The sequence below is a fragment of the Eurytemora carolleeae genome, unplaced genomic scaffold (genome assembly GCF_000591075.1).
Source record: "Eurytemora carolleeae unplaced genomic scaffold, Eaff_2.0 scaffold578, whole genome shotgun sequence".
Taxonomy (NCBI): Eukaryota; Metazoa; Arthropoda; class Copepoda; order Calanoida; family Temoridae; genus Eurytemora; species Eurytemora carolleeae.
The window spans coordinates 33,529-50,385 of NW_019396575.1; the positions used below are offsets into that span (position 1 = coordinate 33,529).

At 33.8% G+C, this 16,857-nt stretch overlaps 2 protein-coding genes across 3 annotated transcripts; both read right to left on the reverse strand.

Moving 5' to 3' along the window:
* Positions 1–16: 16 nt before the first annotated feature.
* Positions 17–6,456, reverse strand: LOC111705756 (transport and Golgi organization protein 11). 2 transcript variants are annotated; one of them, XM_023478403.1, is made up of 9 exons: positions 5,923–6,456; positions 5,280–5,369; positions 4,913–5,014; positions 3,248–3,367; positions 2,225–2,302; positions 1,026–1,132; positions 775–848; positions 563–652; positions 17–422 (listed from the first exon to the last, which is right to left on the reverse strand). In XM_023478403.1, the coding sequence occupies exons 1-9, from the start codon at positions 5,934–5,936 to the stop codon at positions 357–359; spliced, it is 741 nt and encodes a 246-aa protein (XP_023334171.1). In that variant the 5' UTR covers positions 5,937–6,456; the 3' UTR covers positions 17–356. The 2 variants fall into 2 exon arrangements, with proteins under 2 accessions (XP_023334171.1, XP_023334172.1); XM_023478404.1 differs by lacking the exon at positions 2,225–2,302 and having other exon boundaries at positions 5,923–6,451.
* A 606-nt stretch (positions 6,457–7,062) lies between these two features.
* Positions 7,063–16,784, reverse strand: LOC111705754 (uncharacterized). The gene is made up of 15 exons (XM_023478399.1): positions 16,666–16,784; positions 14,981–15,102; positions 13,912–13,999; positions 13,657–13,754; positions 13,103–13,175; positions 12,718–12,915; positions 11,485–11,725; positions 10,900–11,081; positions 10,299–10,363; positions 9,898–9,990; positions 9,192–9,362; positions 8,729–8,817; positions 8,119–8,249; positions 7,501–7,560; positions 7,063–7,180 (listed from the first exon to the last, which is right to left on the reverse strand). Exons 2-15 carry the CDS (start codon positions 15,085–15,087, stop codon positions 7,133–7,135), a joined length of 1,644 nt encoding a protein of 547 aa, XP_023334167.1. The 5' UTR covers positions 15,088–15,102; positions 16,666–16,784; the 3' UTR covers positions 7,063–7,132.
* Between the last annotated feature and the right edge of the window lie 73 nt (positions 16,785–16,857).

Genomic DNA, 16,857 nt, shown 5'->3' on the forward strand with positions numbered 1-16,857 from the left:
TTTATGAAAAAAAAACCCTGCTTAGCATGATTTATTGGCTGTTTTTTGAACCTTGAATAATGAATATCACAACAATAATGAATGCAAGATTAATGCCATGAATCAACTAGAACTAGACTGGGATCCAAACCAAATAAAAAAAGACAAAAAAAATCATATTTTGTTTTTAGATCCCAGATAAATATGATTTTTCTACATCAAATGTATCCCATACAACGGAACAAATCGACTACAGTTCAGGTTTCAAGAGTAAAATCTACAATCTTCAAGATTTGAACGCGGCACGAGAACAGCTGTGCGCACCACTCAATATGCCACTTGTTACTAAAACTTGAAGAAGTTAAGACTTCTCGTAACTAGGGCCTGTTCACCCAGATTAATGCCTTGACAAGGAAGTAGGCGGAAACTAGCACGGAGCAAACCTACAACAAATACAAATACTAAAATGATTTTGTTCTTATACGAATATTTTAATAAATTTCGTCTGTAAGTGATTTCTCAACGGGCCCCTAGACCACCGCCTGTTGAGAGGGTCATTTGTCAACAAACGGGTTTATTTTACCTGCCAGCGCTGATTTTGCAACTGATTTTCCATCTCTGTTGCCATCAGTCGGTGGTTAAGTTTTGCCATTTGAGTTCTCATTCGCTGAACCTTGAAGAAGAAAAATTAATTTTGTCTAGAATTTCAGTATCTTTTTATTCTAAAAAGAAGATTTACCAATTTTATAATGTCTGACAAGGTGGCCAATATTTATTAACTTTTCATTAACTCACCTCATCGTAGAGGGACAGATTAGAATCATGGCCATGACTTAAGGAGAGATCTGGATCAAAACTTATGGTCCGATCTGAATAAAGTATTAGTTAGGATTACACAATACACAATTCGTTATTCTAGTGGAGCAAATTTATGATTAGCACTGTATAAACCCAAGCTAAGACATCAATGGTATTCAAGTAAAATGATCAAGCAGAGAATGGCTAAACAATCTTAGCAAGACTGACTTTTAATGTTAGACACAAACCTTTTCTAGTAGATCTCTGTTCAGGTGCTCTTGTATATCTGGGCGGGGAGAAGTGGTCCTGGGTTTCTCCAGCGGATGGATAAGCTATGTCATCAAGCTTGATCGACCTACAAGGTTACACATCTATTATTCTACTCAACGTTAACTTTCCCAACTGTGAACCATTGGATGATAAGCATTTAGCAATAAAGTTGCTATTTTTATTGATCTTGTAGTAAATAGCTCTTTAAATTCTATTAATTACATTCTAGCTTTCTAGGGTCAGCCCATTACTTATTTATTTATACAATATGTGTATAAGGGCAGTTAAGTATAAGAAAGTACTTATACACATAGTAATTGCTGCATTCTTCTCTTAGTGACTTAAATATCAGTTGAATGCATTCATTTTACTAGTTCAAAAATTTCAAGCTTAGGTTATGTCAAAGTTAAAACATAACAGCGAAAAAACTTATGATTGTAATGTCTTCAGGAAGAAACTGCCAACATCAGCATCACTGATCTGTACAGCTATGTAATTTTATCTAAACTTTGTGCATTGTTAAGACTCTAGGTGCAATGTACAGTATTTTTGTCCTCCCATGCAGACCATTATTATTTATTAATATTCTTGGAATACCATCATGCAGATAAATGATTTGTTGTGTCCTAGAGAGGGGGGGATAAAAATTGTTCAACTTTTAAAAACTATGGGAAGCCATTCATAGCTCTACAATGGTCTGAATGCAGCTATATAATCTTTGCACATAAATTGAAATGTTCAAATCAGAAACTCAAAAATTTTCTTTCTGCAACTGCAACAAGCTTAATTGTGAAGGGACCAAAAAGACCAGAATTATGTTCAAATAGAATTGTAATGTAAAAAACTAAAAGAAGTCTATCATAGGTGTTAAATTATCTTCAGAGGACTGTATGACAATAATAACAACACCTAATAAACCCTGAACCAAAAAGGACATAATACATGTTACAAAAATGGCCCTGTCAGTTAAAACATTGACGTTGATTTGTTTACCCTACCAGTCAATCAAAGGTAGAATTCATATTGATTTGTTATCCCGTACCAGTCAATCAAAGGTAGAATTCTGACTTAAATAGAGAGAAAGCTGATTTCTGATGTCTTATTAATGTTGATTGTACATCTGTTTAACTGGGGCAGGTTAAGTCTAGTATGCCCCCAAAGCTCTACTTGACTTGACCTACGGTACTCCAAGGGAGTTGGGCAAAACGGTTGATCATGGACCGTAGGGAACATAACATCCTCCATTCTTATACTCCTGAAATATATCTTTTCTTGTCCTCAAGGACAGTTCTCTTTCTTGTCCTCAAGGACATTTATGTTTTCTTGTCCTAAAGGACATGCCATTTTGTATGTCCTCATGGACATGCAACTTTCTTGACCTAAAGAATAAATATATGTTCTTGTCCTTAAGAACATAAATATTTTCTTTTCCTCAAGGACACATATCTTCTCTTGTCCTATTGGACATATATCTTTTCTTGTCCAAAAAGACATTTCACTTTTCTTGTCCTAAAGGACACGAATAGTTTTTTGTCTTTAAGGACACATATAGACTTTTTTGTTCCAAAGGACATTTAAGTTTTCTAGTCCTGAAGAGAAAAAGTACTGTTAACAATATACTCATTAATAAATATTTATTTAAAATCCCTAAATTTATTTTCCTTTTCATATTTTATTAAAAACTGTTAATTATTAAATATGATAAAAATAATTAGTTAATCAAACTTAACTGATGTTTAGTATTATGAAGGTTTAAATATTTGTTGCAATAAATAGATGCAAAAAATCACGAAAAGTAAAGAAGATATGCCCAATATTATCAATAGACAATTATCTTTTCATGGATAAATACTGTTTAACTTTGTACAATAAAATATGTTCATTATTTTATTTAGACCTTAGTATAAAAGTCCATTGATCATAACATTTTCCTGAAAAAAGGCATTTCTATTTCTATAAGTGAAGAACTTGGCAACATCTGACTATCTTTTTGACAAAAACTCATGTTCACATAAAAGGTGAAAACTGATTCTAATAAATGTACTTTCCTATCAGAAAAATTCTATAACATGTTTCACAAAATTTTTATTAAAACTCTCTCCAGAGCAAGATAATAAGTAGAACAAGATAATAATAATAACTACCTATGGATAAATTCAAATCCCCGAGTAACGATTTATAAGCACTGCTATTTTGTTACCTGGGAGGAGTTTGTACCCTCACAAGGTCTGGCGAAGGAGGTATAACAGAGTTCTCTAGCTGGAGTTCTCGTGGAGTACTCTTACTATGAATATGCTGATCACTTCCAGCAACAAGTATCCTAACCAATTAATAAATCATTAAAAGAAATTTCATGGAATAGAATGAAATAAGATGAACTGAGATGAAATTAAATCATTACATGTAAGGGTAATATTTAATTTATAAAAAAATACAAGTACACACAAATGAGTATAGACACACAAAAAGATTCAGAACACCACTTCAGGGTGTTAAAAGCTGGAACCCCATTCCCAAGAGTCAAGACCTTCTTCAATTTTAAATTAGTTCTTTCATATTTCATATTTTTTTTTAACTACAAAGCATGAGAAATTACAAATAAGCAATCACAATTTACTCTGCAGTTTGGACCCGCCTAGCCAGGGTTGGTTGTTTTGAGTGGTTGGCCTGAAGTTAATTAACGATACTGAATATAATTGGTTACACATATCAAGATATGTTTTTGGATAGGTAAGGAGTTGATTGGGAGGAAGGAAATTGTCAGGTGATCTGTGGCTGGATGAGATCAGTGGTATTTAAATATAGAGATAAATTAAAATACAGGGTGCTAAGGCTCGTGGATACAGAAACACAAATAAGCTAATAAAGTTTTTTTTTATGGACGTTTTGATTTCATTTTATAAATATAAACTTGATTAAAAACCAAAAACTAACTCTTTATAGTCATTTTTCATTTGTATGGAACCTGTATACCAGGGGCGTAAATAAGAATTTTCTAGGGGGGGGGGGCATTTTTTTAACATTTTAGACAATGTACAACCTTATTCATGATGTATATCAAATTATGGGGTTTAGCTGGGTTTCATGTCAATTTCCCAATCATTTCTGGATTTAACAAACTCTATCAAATAAAAGTCTTCGTCTACCACCTTTCAGCTTTCACCTGACTTAATTTATACCCTAAAGGTTGTCCATTGTAAATTGAGACTTTTTAAAACAGCTAATAAAAGTATGAAAAGTCCGCGATGATCCGCCATCTTCTATTTCATTTGCTAACACTTTCACTTCGAATACATTGTAAAACAAAAACAAAAATTCGCGGGTTTTATAAAAATTTTGCGGATTTTCAAAATTACTAAAAATGGAATTTTGCTAGAAGCAAATTTTTAAAAATTCAATCATACATAAACCTTCCCTGAGGTCACATGAAGTCCCATAAAAATTTGGGCCCGATCGGTTCTGGACGTTTGGACGTTTATTGGATACAAATGACAAGCAAAGTATATATTCATCATATTACTATTAACATTCAACCTGCAGTCAAAGTATCATGTCCTATAGGCTATGTTACGTAGAGCTCCAAGGTCGAGCTCCAATAACTTACCCTTGTCTAAATGGGTTTTAGCGGATCATATCTGACGGTGAATTTTTAGGATTCAGTGCTTTTTGCCAGCGTATGTACTATGTATAACCACCCTTATTTACACCAATGCTGTAAACTGAATACTAACTATATTTTCACCTGTCTGGAATCTGCATACTGAACACTAACAATATGTTCACCTGTCTGGAACCTGTATACTGAATACTAACTATATGTTCACCTGTCTGGAACCTGTACTCTAAACACGAACTATATGTTCACCTGTCTGGAACCTGCATATTGAACATTGATCCCTTCTCTCTCCACCTTAATTCTTCTTCATCTTCGGCATGGTTCACACCGTTGCCGTTATGGGCCAGCAGTCTGATCAAGTAAAACTTAAATCAAGGAAAATTTAATCAAATAAGATGAAATCAAATAAACTTAAACTAAATGGAATCATAATAACTAGAGGACCAAATCAAATTCAAATGGCTTACTTACTAACTTCAAATTCTTACAGAATAAAATAATTCAAAACAAAATTATTAAATTCTTCAACAATATTCTATCAAATTCTGTCTAACTCTTTCCGAGGTAACCACATCAATTCAAATTGATCAAAAATCCAACAAGAATAAATTTGTACCTATCAGGGACCCTCATTCTTGTACTAATGTCAGCTGTGTACGCACTGTCACTGTAGAAATCAGATTCCATGTACCTCTCCCCGCTCATACTGTACAAAATGGTCAAATTTGTACATAACAGCATTAGAGCAATATCGGAAATAAGTGCTTAGGATCATTTAATTGTGGTGCGGATCCTAGATTCGCATTGGGAAAAAATGGATCCGGATCCGGGTTAAAAACATTTCTTTAAGATTTACAGATTTTACTGTTTCGAATTATTTGTCTTCTTTTTTTGGTATCTTTATGCTAAAACTTGATGACAGATGAACCATTTAGAGATAAGGAAATATTTTTGATAACCTCTTTTTGCAACAGTTCAAAATTAGTTTTTGGGCGCAAAATATTAGTATTGCAAATTTTGGTTGACATTTTGCCCCTTGTATCCGTGGATCTGCATATTTTTGCGGATCCGGATCCAAAAGTCTAAATGTTGCGGATCCTAAGAACTATCGGAAATTTAAGTTAACATTTCAGAATTATATACTATATAATATAATATTATAAGCCAAATGACTTTAAGAGTAAATAAAAAACAACATTTTTGTTGATAAAAAATATGGGAATTAATAATATTTAAATGTGTTTCTCTGTGTCTTTCACCTGTAGTCGTTCATTTCATATCTGAAAAAATTAACATTATTTGGCACCAATATTATAGACTACAATCGCAGATGCCGCAATTAATATCGGCAATCTTAATTTCCGGCTCATTTTCCTGCCATTTTTCTAGAAAAATTTGAAAGTTGTGAAAGTAGCACCAATTTAACATTTGAATATCTTTGAAAATTTGTGAAAAATAACAACAATTGAATCTGTGATTGCATCAGGGTTGTTTCTGAAGCCACTGATTATCTTCATTTTATGGAGTCCGTGTTGCTTGACTCAAAAAAAAGGACAATTTCAAAAAATTATAAAAAATACAATTATAAGCTGGTTGACTAGATAAAGAGTATTAGAAACAATCCAATGGGGATTGTATTAAACCTGTAACAATACTGTACATATATACATGTGTTCTATTATGTACATTGTACAGCTAACGGTTAATATCCTGCACAACTGAAAAAGCACTTAAACAGATTAAAAAAATTTGCAATCGTGCAGAAAATGATAAAATACTTTCAGTTTAACAGAAAAAAATAATATTTTCAGTTGAACAGAAAATACAATATTTTCAGTTGTACAGAAAATACAATATTTTCAGTTGTACAGAAAATACAACATTTTCAGTTGTACAGAAAATACAATATTTTCAGTTGTACAGAAGATACAATATTTTCAGTTGCACGGAAAATAATATAATATGTTTATAAACTTTGGCATGAAGTAACAAGGGTATGGGATTGGAAGGTTGCAATTATGAAGAAAAATACAAAAAGCGTTTGGAAGACATTATTTCTGATCAGAAATATCTTAGCTTTGTGGGCCGTAACAGTAAACATTGGATATAAAGTTAAAAACTTAAAATTTTAGAACGATCTGTTCCGTAACATTCTACAATTCTTCGGGCGAAAATTTACGATGGGTTAAATTTTGAGTAATTTCTTTTTTCGATTAGTTTGAAATATTTTATGAATTCACATAAAAAAGTAAAATATTGGACATTTTGAATGGGAAAATGATTTAGATGGAAGATAAATAAATATCGAAGAAATTGGCTGCATTTAAAAACGAATGATTTTCGTTCATTAAGAAAATCAAAAGCTCGCATAAACACAAATTTTTATCTTTTTCTTAATCTCGTGGATGGATGCTCAATACGAGACTAATAAAAGTTTCCACGGAGGATAAATTCTAATATTCCGGAGTTTTAAACTGGTGGAGTTAATCCTAGGCTTGCACCACACGCCTCACACACCTTTAACGAATCATTAGTTTCACCAGATTTTTTTCAACAATTAAAATTTGACATTCAAACATTCTACAGTTAAACCCAGAACTTCGGAGACATCGAAAAAATTTATAAAATGTCATCAATTTGCAATTGGTTTTATACTATTATACCCAAATCTCAGTAACTGTAAAAATAAATAAATAGCCATGAATGAAGTATGCGGAAACGGTGTTAAATAGCTCCATGCATCAAACCTTTTCAAAGCCTGATTAAATAAGGCAAAAATATTCTCAAAAACGCTTTGTTTAGATCATAATTGATCATATTTTTATAATGATTGATTCCTTTGTATTTGGAGGGTTGAGTAGGGTGCAACGACCGCACTGTATACTCTTAGCACCATCCTGGAACAATATCTAGTTATCATTACTTAAACCAGTGATACATATCTCCCCCCCCCCCCCCCAACTAAAATAATCTTTATGAAAAAAAATATTGAACTAAGAGAAATAAAAACTTTAAAAAGACGTTAATCATAATGATTGAGAGAAAAAACATAAATAAGACATTGCTAAAAGTGCCAACAAATGTAAGAACATTTAATTGAGAGTGAAAAAATGATATTAGAAAGGCATTATCAATCATGCCAAAATGTGTTCGCTTTCAATTTCCTCTTTTTAAGAATATCTAGAACATTTTCCAAACCTTTCCTTCTTATTTTACCAACTTTTTTATCAACAAATTTCGAGTTATTTAGATCTTAAAATCGGAATTATCGGGTCTGAATAAATAGATAGATAATAGATTTATTACACACACATTATTCCAGGACCGGTTAAGATGGATAGATCAAATCAACCAAATTCACTGAGATGCTGTTTTTAGAAGGCGGGGAGGGGGGGGGGTCCAATTGGAATTTACGAGGAAATTACCGATTTTACTTAGACTTCAATATTTTTTACCTCAGTTACACGTTTATCTATTCCGTCCATTAGAGTTGTTTTGTAAGATTTATCTTTTGTTTTGCTGCACATCTCACATATATTCACAGAGGTTGGATTATGGAAGGTACAAGCACCACACTCCCATTCATCTTAATAAACATAACAATGATGATATTAATCACAACAATACGAAACAATAACAACATCACAATATTCATTGCAATAGAAATAAACAAAAACAACAACAACAACAATGAAAATTAACAACAACAATAAAAGTAACAATAACAATATAGATTCAGCAAACAATAATGATAACGCCACCGAACCCCTGATCTAACCTGATTCTAGCTTCCTTGGTCTCTGTGCACCCTGATCTAACCTAATTCTAGCTTCCTTGGTCTCTGTGTTTCATGATCTAACCTGATTCTAGTATCCTTGGTCTCTGTGTACCCCGATATAACCTGATTTTAGCTTCCATGGTCTCTGTGTACCCTGATCTAACCTGATTTTAGCTTCCTTGGTCACCCTGTACCCTGATCTAACCTGATTCTAGCTTCCTTGGTCTCTGTGTACCCCGATATAACCTGATTTTAGCTTCCATGGTCTCTGTGTACCCTGATCTAACCTGATTCTAGTTTCCTTGGTCTCTGCGCTCCCTGAGATTGCTGATTGTTTCCTCTGTTAGTTCTCTGTGGTCTCTCTTGAACCTGTGACCTAAATATTAAAGGGATTGTTTCCTTTTCAGCTTCTCCTCTTTTTCCTCTCTATACAGAAACAATAAAAAAGATAGGGAAGGGCTATTTATAATGATTGTTGATCTTAAACCATGGGTGTATTAAGAAATTTGTCCAGGGGGGAAGGCTCAGTATCCATTTGGGGCCCTAAAACCCCATGAAAACCATAGATTTCACTGATTAGAGGGAGGGGGGCTGATCTCCCACAGCCCCCTCTCCTGAATACGCCTCTGTCTTAAACCATTTTGTGTCCCACCTCGTTACAAAAATGCGGTACAATTTATTAAAGAAAAAATTGTCATTGACAGTGTTAGATAATGTCTCCTTTACTTCAAGGATATAATGGATGTTGACCTGTAATTATTTTCTGTGTTCTTGCTGTTAGCAGAACTGTATCTTGAAACATCCTGTTCACTCTCACTCGTTAATTCTCTAGGTATATACTCTCTACTGTTCCTAGTCCTAGATTTATCCCGTCCTCGTCCTTCTCCTTCTCCTCCTCCTCCTCCTCCTCTAGTCATATCCCTAAAAATCGGACATGGTTCTTTCAATTGCGCGTAAAAAGATAATGGAAAATAATAAAAAAAAATGGAAAATAATGGAAAAAAATGGAGAAATAATGGAAAAATAATGGAAAATAACGGAAAAATTATGGAAAAGTAATGGAAAATAATGGAAAAATAATGGAAAATAATGGAAAAATAATGGAAAAATAATGGAAAATAATGGGAAAATAATGAAAAAGAAATGGATTAAAAATCAACTTTACATAACATTTTACATAATATTTTTCAATGGTTCGGCTTTGCTAACGCTCAGGGTTTACAGGGTGCTCGTTTCATTGCAATGCAACTACAATTTCTTGTACCTAGGTCCCGAACCGATGCATTTGGCAACTCGTCGTCCGAGGTGTCGAAAAAACTTTCAAATTTGTCAAAAAAGAAAGATGGGAATAACTAGGACTCGAGCTAATAATTTATAATGATAATGACTCCTTCAACTTATTTCAGTGAAAACAAAAATATTTTTTTTAATTACAAAAATGAATGTTAAAAAATACCTTGTATCTGTATCTCTGAGCTGAAGCTGATTAAAGTTTCTACGAATATCTTCATCACTTGTCAGTAGTTCCTCTCCTCCCAGATAGGATTGCCTGGACAAAATCGAACGATTTCAAGTTATCTCTATTTCAAGTTATCTCTATTTCAAGTTATCTCTATTTCAAGTTATCTCTATTTCAAAGATTTGTAGGTTCGATTCACAACGATACCCTTTAAAGTTTCTTGTGATCAAGAATGCAAAAGATTGATGTCTTCAATTGTGGTTTCTCTCTAATGTGACTTTCAGCTAAACAACGACGATATTATCAACAATATTGAACAGGATCATTTAAAGCGTACTATTGTGAATCGGACAGGAGAGTCACTTGAAACGACGTTTACAGTCCCTTTTCAAGTTTACCTGTTGTTAGCTAATATATCTGGTCTCTCAGCCTGGTCCTTGCTGTACCCTTGCTGTTCAAGCTCCTAATAAAAGCAGTCTTTTAAGGAAGTAGTCTAATAAACATTCCTACAGTGATTTCCATAAATCTGTGAAATAGGAAGATGCATTTTAAGAAACCTCGTACGTTTTTGATGTTAATATAAAGCACATACATAAATACACGCTTGGATAACTAATTATTAAGTCAAATGGGTCTGTGCACAGAACAATAAATGTGCTTCATGTTCATTGGGCTTTTAGAAATCATAAGAAAAAGAGACGTATTCCTATATTTTATTTGTCTGATTTAATGAAAATCTCAAATCAAAAATTAATACTATGTCAAGCAACAGATAGAGCGAAAGAAAAAGTGCTTTTTGGAGCTTGTTGCTGATTCTACCAAAAGGGAAATAAAAATGTTTAATGCCAATGAAGTTTTGCCTTAAAAAGAAGCTTGCAAATAGTTACACTGGAATTTTGTATCGAAGGCTTTCTTTAGAGATTAAAATTAAGTGAAGAAGATATAAAAAATAATAAGCACTGAATAGGGTGGGGGGAACCCCCTCCCAGCCCCCCATACCTTGTAGACATAATCCCAGCTGTCCCCCTGCTCTCCACTCCTACTCCCCCGGCTCCCGCGGCCTCGCTCCTTCACAGGCCGAGATCGGTCAGTCTTGGTCTCGTTGTACCTCGGCTTGACACCACGCTCAGATTTATCTCTAGGACGGGCTCCTCCACCCTCCACCATCCTCGTGTCATCTCCTTCAACGAAAAATAATTTTTGAAAACCAAACAAAAACTTGATAATTTCTAACTAAATAATTAATGATTTAAAAAACATATTTGAAACCCCGACCCCATCCATCCTGACAGAATGAGGTACTGGATTCACTGAATAAATAAATGAAAAGGATGGGTGGGTAATTAAAAAATTGAATGAGTAATAATGAATCTTTAGGGAGATGAATAAACTTCGAAATGGTAAATAATTTTTTCAAACTCAATCTTCAAATAAATAAACGATTTTAGGGTGAAAAAGGCAAAATTTTGTGATAAGAAGTATGAAATAAAGAACAACTTGCTGGATTCGGCTAACCCTCCAAATTTTTTTGAATTGGATATAATTTTTTAATCTTTTAATCTTGAAAGCTTAAAGTTAGCAAACCTGTTAGATCCAGGATGGTTGTTGGTATCTGACCCTGTCTCAGGGTAGATGTAGAACTACCCGCCGGAGAACCTAAACCCGTTCCTTGAGAACCCAGGCTTCCAGGAACGCTGCACATTAGTCCTGCAGGAACACTACTTACAGGAACACCGTGGGGCATCATGGAACCGTTCCCGTGGGTTCCGTTTAGCGGTGTTCCGTTAGGAAGGAATGCAGGAACTGCTTGTAATCCTCCATTCATCTGATAAAAACAAAATTTATGAATTAACAGCTTTTACCTTTTGCTTAAAGGGAGTGACTGGGTATGTAAGGTAGTTGAACTTAGTATGCAGTGTTGTGGAAAACTTCTTTAGGATTCATTTGAGACATATTACACTTTTTATAGATTTGTAAATCCTGAGTTTGAGCGCAAATTCGATGTTCAAAATTCCTACTTAGGGGGTGGATACGTTTTCAGAATTATTTTTTTTTAAATTATTAAATAACGACGACATAAAATATAAAAAAAAATTCTACAGTAAACTAATTGGTTGTTTAGGAACAGGTTGAGGAAATAAAAATTAATCTTTTCATCGAAAATACGTAATCTTGTACATTTATTTGTTTCTATTTTCTCATTATTCAAAGATTTTCCGCAGATTTTCTGGAATTATTATTGAAAAGACGACATTTGAAGAATTTGAAGAAATCTTGTAATAAATTCAAAGAAAATAAGAAATTCAATATAATGATGAAAACGAAATAATTGATTCTAACATTGATTTATCGACAAATTCCTTTTAAGAAATATGTTCCTAACCATCTAATTAGATTACGGTATAATTTATACTTTATTTTTCGTCGTTGTTATTTAAAAATTTAAAAAAACCTATTTTAAAAACGTATCCACCCCCAAAGTAGGAGTTTTGAACGTCGAATTTGCGCTCAAACTCAGGATTTACAGATTTTTAAAAAGTGTAAAATGTCTCAAATGAATCCGAAAGCAGTTTTGCACAACACTCAGTTCAACTACCTTACATAGCCGGTCACACCCTTTAAACCAAAAGAAATAGTTGTATTTAAAACGTGGACCAATTAATAATTTTGACTTTCTTCATTCTTATCGTAAAAATTTAGTTCTTACAAATTCTAAGAGCATTTTGAAGAAACATGACGACAATTTTGTATGAAAAAAGCAACTGTAAAATTTTTAGACGTGCACGAAAATGGCCAAAATTTATTTTCATTCCTAACCTGTGGATTCTGAAGATGTACTCCGGGATACTGTGCAGCCATGAACCCTGTCTGGTAAGGGTTTGAGAAGGCGGAGATGGATCCTGGGTTGAATGCTCCAGGTCCCCCTGGAAACAGTGGGCTGGTGGCTGGGAACGGATTGTTGGGAGAGGTAAACCCATTGAAACCAGGCAGTGGAGCCATGAAGGGAGCATAGTTCTAAATATATTTTAATCTTACAGGGTTTCACTATTCGGGTCAAATTACTTTTTCAATTTCGGAACCATCAGTTTCAGAGTTCTTTTGTGTTCATTCAGAACAATTATGGAAATAATCGATCAAGATACATAAAAAAGCTAGAATGCAATGACAAAAAAAATCAGTGAGCAAGAAGAAAATGAAAGACCTGTTGTAGACCGTTAAAAGGTTGGGTGCCAGGAAACTGGAACCTACTCTGGTTCCGCCGATACATCAGCTCCCTATAAACCAAACCAAATATTAAGGGAAACTTCGCGAAAAATATGTAAGTTTGAATTTTCAAAGGGAATGTTAATAACTTTTGGAACAATCTTGATCAGATTTATCTTTATAGAATACTTTTGAAAAAATCCTNTAAGTTTTAAAGAAATACATTATCATTATTATTATTATTATTAAAAGACAACCCTACATTCAGAGAAATAAGGGTCGGCAGTCATAGCCGCCGAAACGTATCCACTATCCATGAGTCCAGCGGACCGCGGTTCCCTAAGGAGATGCAGGAGACAGTTCCATTTACTAGGCGGTCTTCCCGAAGCAGCTCCATTTCTGGAGCTCCTTACATGAAAACATACGTTTGATACATTTTTTACTTCTGAATCTTTTTGACAGAAATAATGTTATTATACCATTTGCCTCTGTTTTTGCCCAAAAAATTTCACATTTTCAATCTAGGATGAACAAATATTAACATTAGGTTTCCTTATCGCATCTTCAGGTGTTCCAATATGATCTCTTCGAAACTCCACAAGTTCTTCTAACCCTATCGGATACTGAGGAACCACACCGGTGAAAATCTCCTAAACACCATTTATAATTGGAATAATTTGATGAAGTTCTTTATCGGATTAAATAAACCCTTGCTTGGAACCAAGCTAAATGTTTGGTTATTTAAAGTTAGAAAGAAATAAGAAAATAATCACTTAAAAATATTAGAATTGTAAAAATAAAAAAAACCTGTAAAATAATGGCTTCCATTCTTGCGAGCAGACAATCTCGGGCAACTTGTGTTACAGCATCCAGGTTTACAGCAGGTTCACCAGACCTAACAGTATTTAAGTAAATTTAAATATATCAGTATATATAAGTATATTTAAGTATATTTATTAATTAATAGTATTTGTGTATTTATGTACTGTGCTGTGCTGTACTGTACTGTACTGTACTGTACTGTACTGTACTGTGCTGTGCTGTGCTGTGCTGTGCTGTGCTGTGCTGTGCTGTGCTGTGCTGTGCTGAATTAGTTTGCACAAAATGATAATGATTTTTTTTACTTTATTGGATGAAAAAAAACAGGTCTAATTCATATTAGCTTTTAGTAGAAGGAGGGCGTTTGGAATATCTGCCTTCAGGCAACTCCTTAGGTCTGATTTGAATATCTTCAGGGCAGATAACAGTCTCTTTATACTTAGAGGTACCTTAGAGGCTACCCCAGGCGTGATGAATATGCGTATCGATAATATAAGATAGGGGGAGTGCTGATGGGTGGGATTGCCTGGGGCCAAGAACAACCCCAGCGATCTTCTTTAAATAAAATAAATAAACCTTCAGTGATCATTCGAACTGTACTATACTGTATTGTACTACATTGTACTGTCTGTTTTTGTTCAGTCTTTATTATATATATATTATGTACTACAAGGTTGTAAATTACAAGGAAAGTTGATTGCTGTCGCATATACTTTGCGTACATATTGAAACCAGTTCTCTCTGGGCGGAATTTGTAAACAAGAATAGATTTATCAGTGTTCGTTTAGTATCCGAGGTTAACAGCATTAAATTTTGATATTTTTGATAATTCACATAATAGTTTCCAATGACCAGAATATTTCATTGATTTTTTATGTGAAAGATGGATCCCATGTCAGGCTTCGACATCTGTCTTGTGTTTACATTAGCGCCAAGAGACAGAACACTGCAGTACAAAAGATGTGTACACTTCTGAAATAACTTTCCTTGCATTACATCCTTGATGTACCCTAAGTACGATTTGCTAAATACTAATGAGGGGAGTGGGACTACTAACCTTCCAGTTTTTAGTTTCAATATTTCTGGATTTGAATCATCTCTTGCATATCCCATGTCAAAGAACAGCTTCTCAGCACCAGAGAGAACACTCTTGATGTTGTGCATGTAGAACCCATTAAACTGAAAATAGAAATTATCAAAACTTTCTTTAAAAAATGACAGAATTTATGTGAAACATGACATCACAATTTATTCTAGAATGAGGTACACTCAAGGTGGTACACTGAGTGATAGTAGTGTTAACGCATTATATGCGAGTCTTCAATTATGTTGAACTAAACATATTCTAGAATGAGGTACACTCAAAGTGGTACACTGAGTGATGGTAGTGTTAACGCATTATATCCGAGTCGTCAATTATGTTGAACTAAACATATTTCTCTTTTGGCTTAATACGAAACTATCATACTAACACTTAAAAGAAAGTGTTTTATCTCAACAATACAGGGGACCTAAAACTCGACCCATTTCTAACACTGAGTGTTAGAAATGGGCGCAAGATGAAAGGCTAGATTTTTAGGATCCCGGCCAATATTGGGAGTAAAAGTCGATGGTAAAAATTATAACCAACATTTTATTTAACATCGATTTACAAAAATCTAAATTTATTAAAAGTTCTCTTTTATTTAAACCGAAGTTTCCACATTTTTTTTGTTAAATAAGAGAATAAAATTGATTTAATTTCGTGCATTTACAAGCAATTTCCCACATTTCTAGTTAAATCTATAGTTTTCTCAATGCCGTGATGTGTTTTCAATTATCAAAGAAGAACAATATGTTTTTAGTTTCATTTTTTTTATTTTACTTAAACATCTTGTTTTGTGACGTAAGTGCGTAAATGGTTGAAAATTGACATTGATATGAATTATAGTAATTGACTCAGAACCAGCATTTCTTCCAAAACGAAATGGGGCAATTGTTTCAAAATAGGGATATGTTCGAAAATGAAATCAAGTATCAAGAACTAATTCTCATTTGAACTAATTTGAAATGAAATCTGAAAAAGAGGCCCCGTTATGAACCCCCCAGACCTTTTTATTAGTTCAAAGTTGACATTTCTTGTTTTAATAAATAGTTTTAGGCATTTTAAGATGTATGGTGTAGTTTTGTTCCATTCGGCTTGGATTTAAAGATGTATATGCTTGAAAAAGATCATTTTTCAAATTTTTGCCCATTTCTAAAACTCAGTGTTAGAAATGGGCCAAGTGTAAGTTTCTGAACTAATTTCCCCTTCAATATTGTCGCTAGGCTATTTGATATCAATGCTACTTTATAAAATTGATCCTTGATCCTAATGCTTCATGTCAAAATTTACATCAAATTATAAGGTTTAAAGAACAGAGATTGCTATCCAAACAAATTGATTGCCGATACTTTATTGATCCTCTGTATATGTAATTTTGAAAATTCTGTTCTCTAGGGTTGGGTGATTAGATACCAGTCTGATAGTTCTATACTCTGTTCACCAGGGTTGGCTGATTAGATACCTGTCTGATAGTTCTATACTCTGTTCACCAGGGTTGGCTGATTAGATACCTGTCTGATAGTTCTATATTCTGTTCACCAGGGTTGGCTGATTAGATACCTGTCTGATAGTTCTATACTCTGTTCTCCAGGGTTGGCTGATTAGATACCTGTCTGATAGTTCTTTACTCTGTTCTCCAGGGTTGGCTGATTAGATACCTGTCTGATAGTTCTATACTCTGTTCTCCAGGGTTGGCTGATTAGATTAGCTGCATACTGTTCAATGCATTGGAATGCTTCAGCAGCTTTAGTCAGAGAGAACTCAGTAATCCATCTAAATCAATCAATCCTTTATTAATAAGTTGAAAAAACTGTCAACATAGGAAAACGATTTAATCATATGCTTCTATA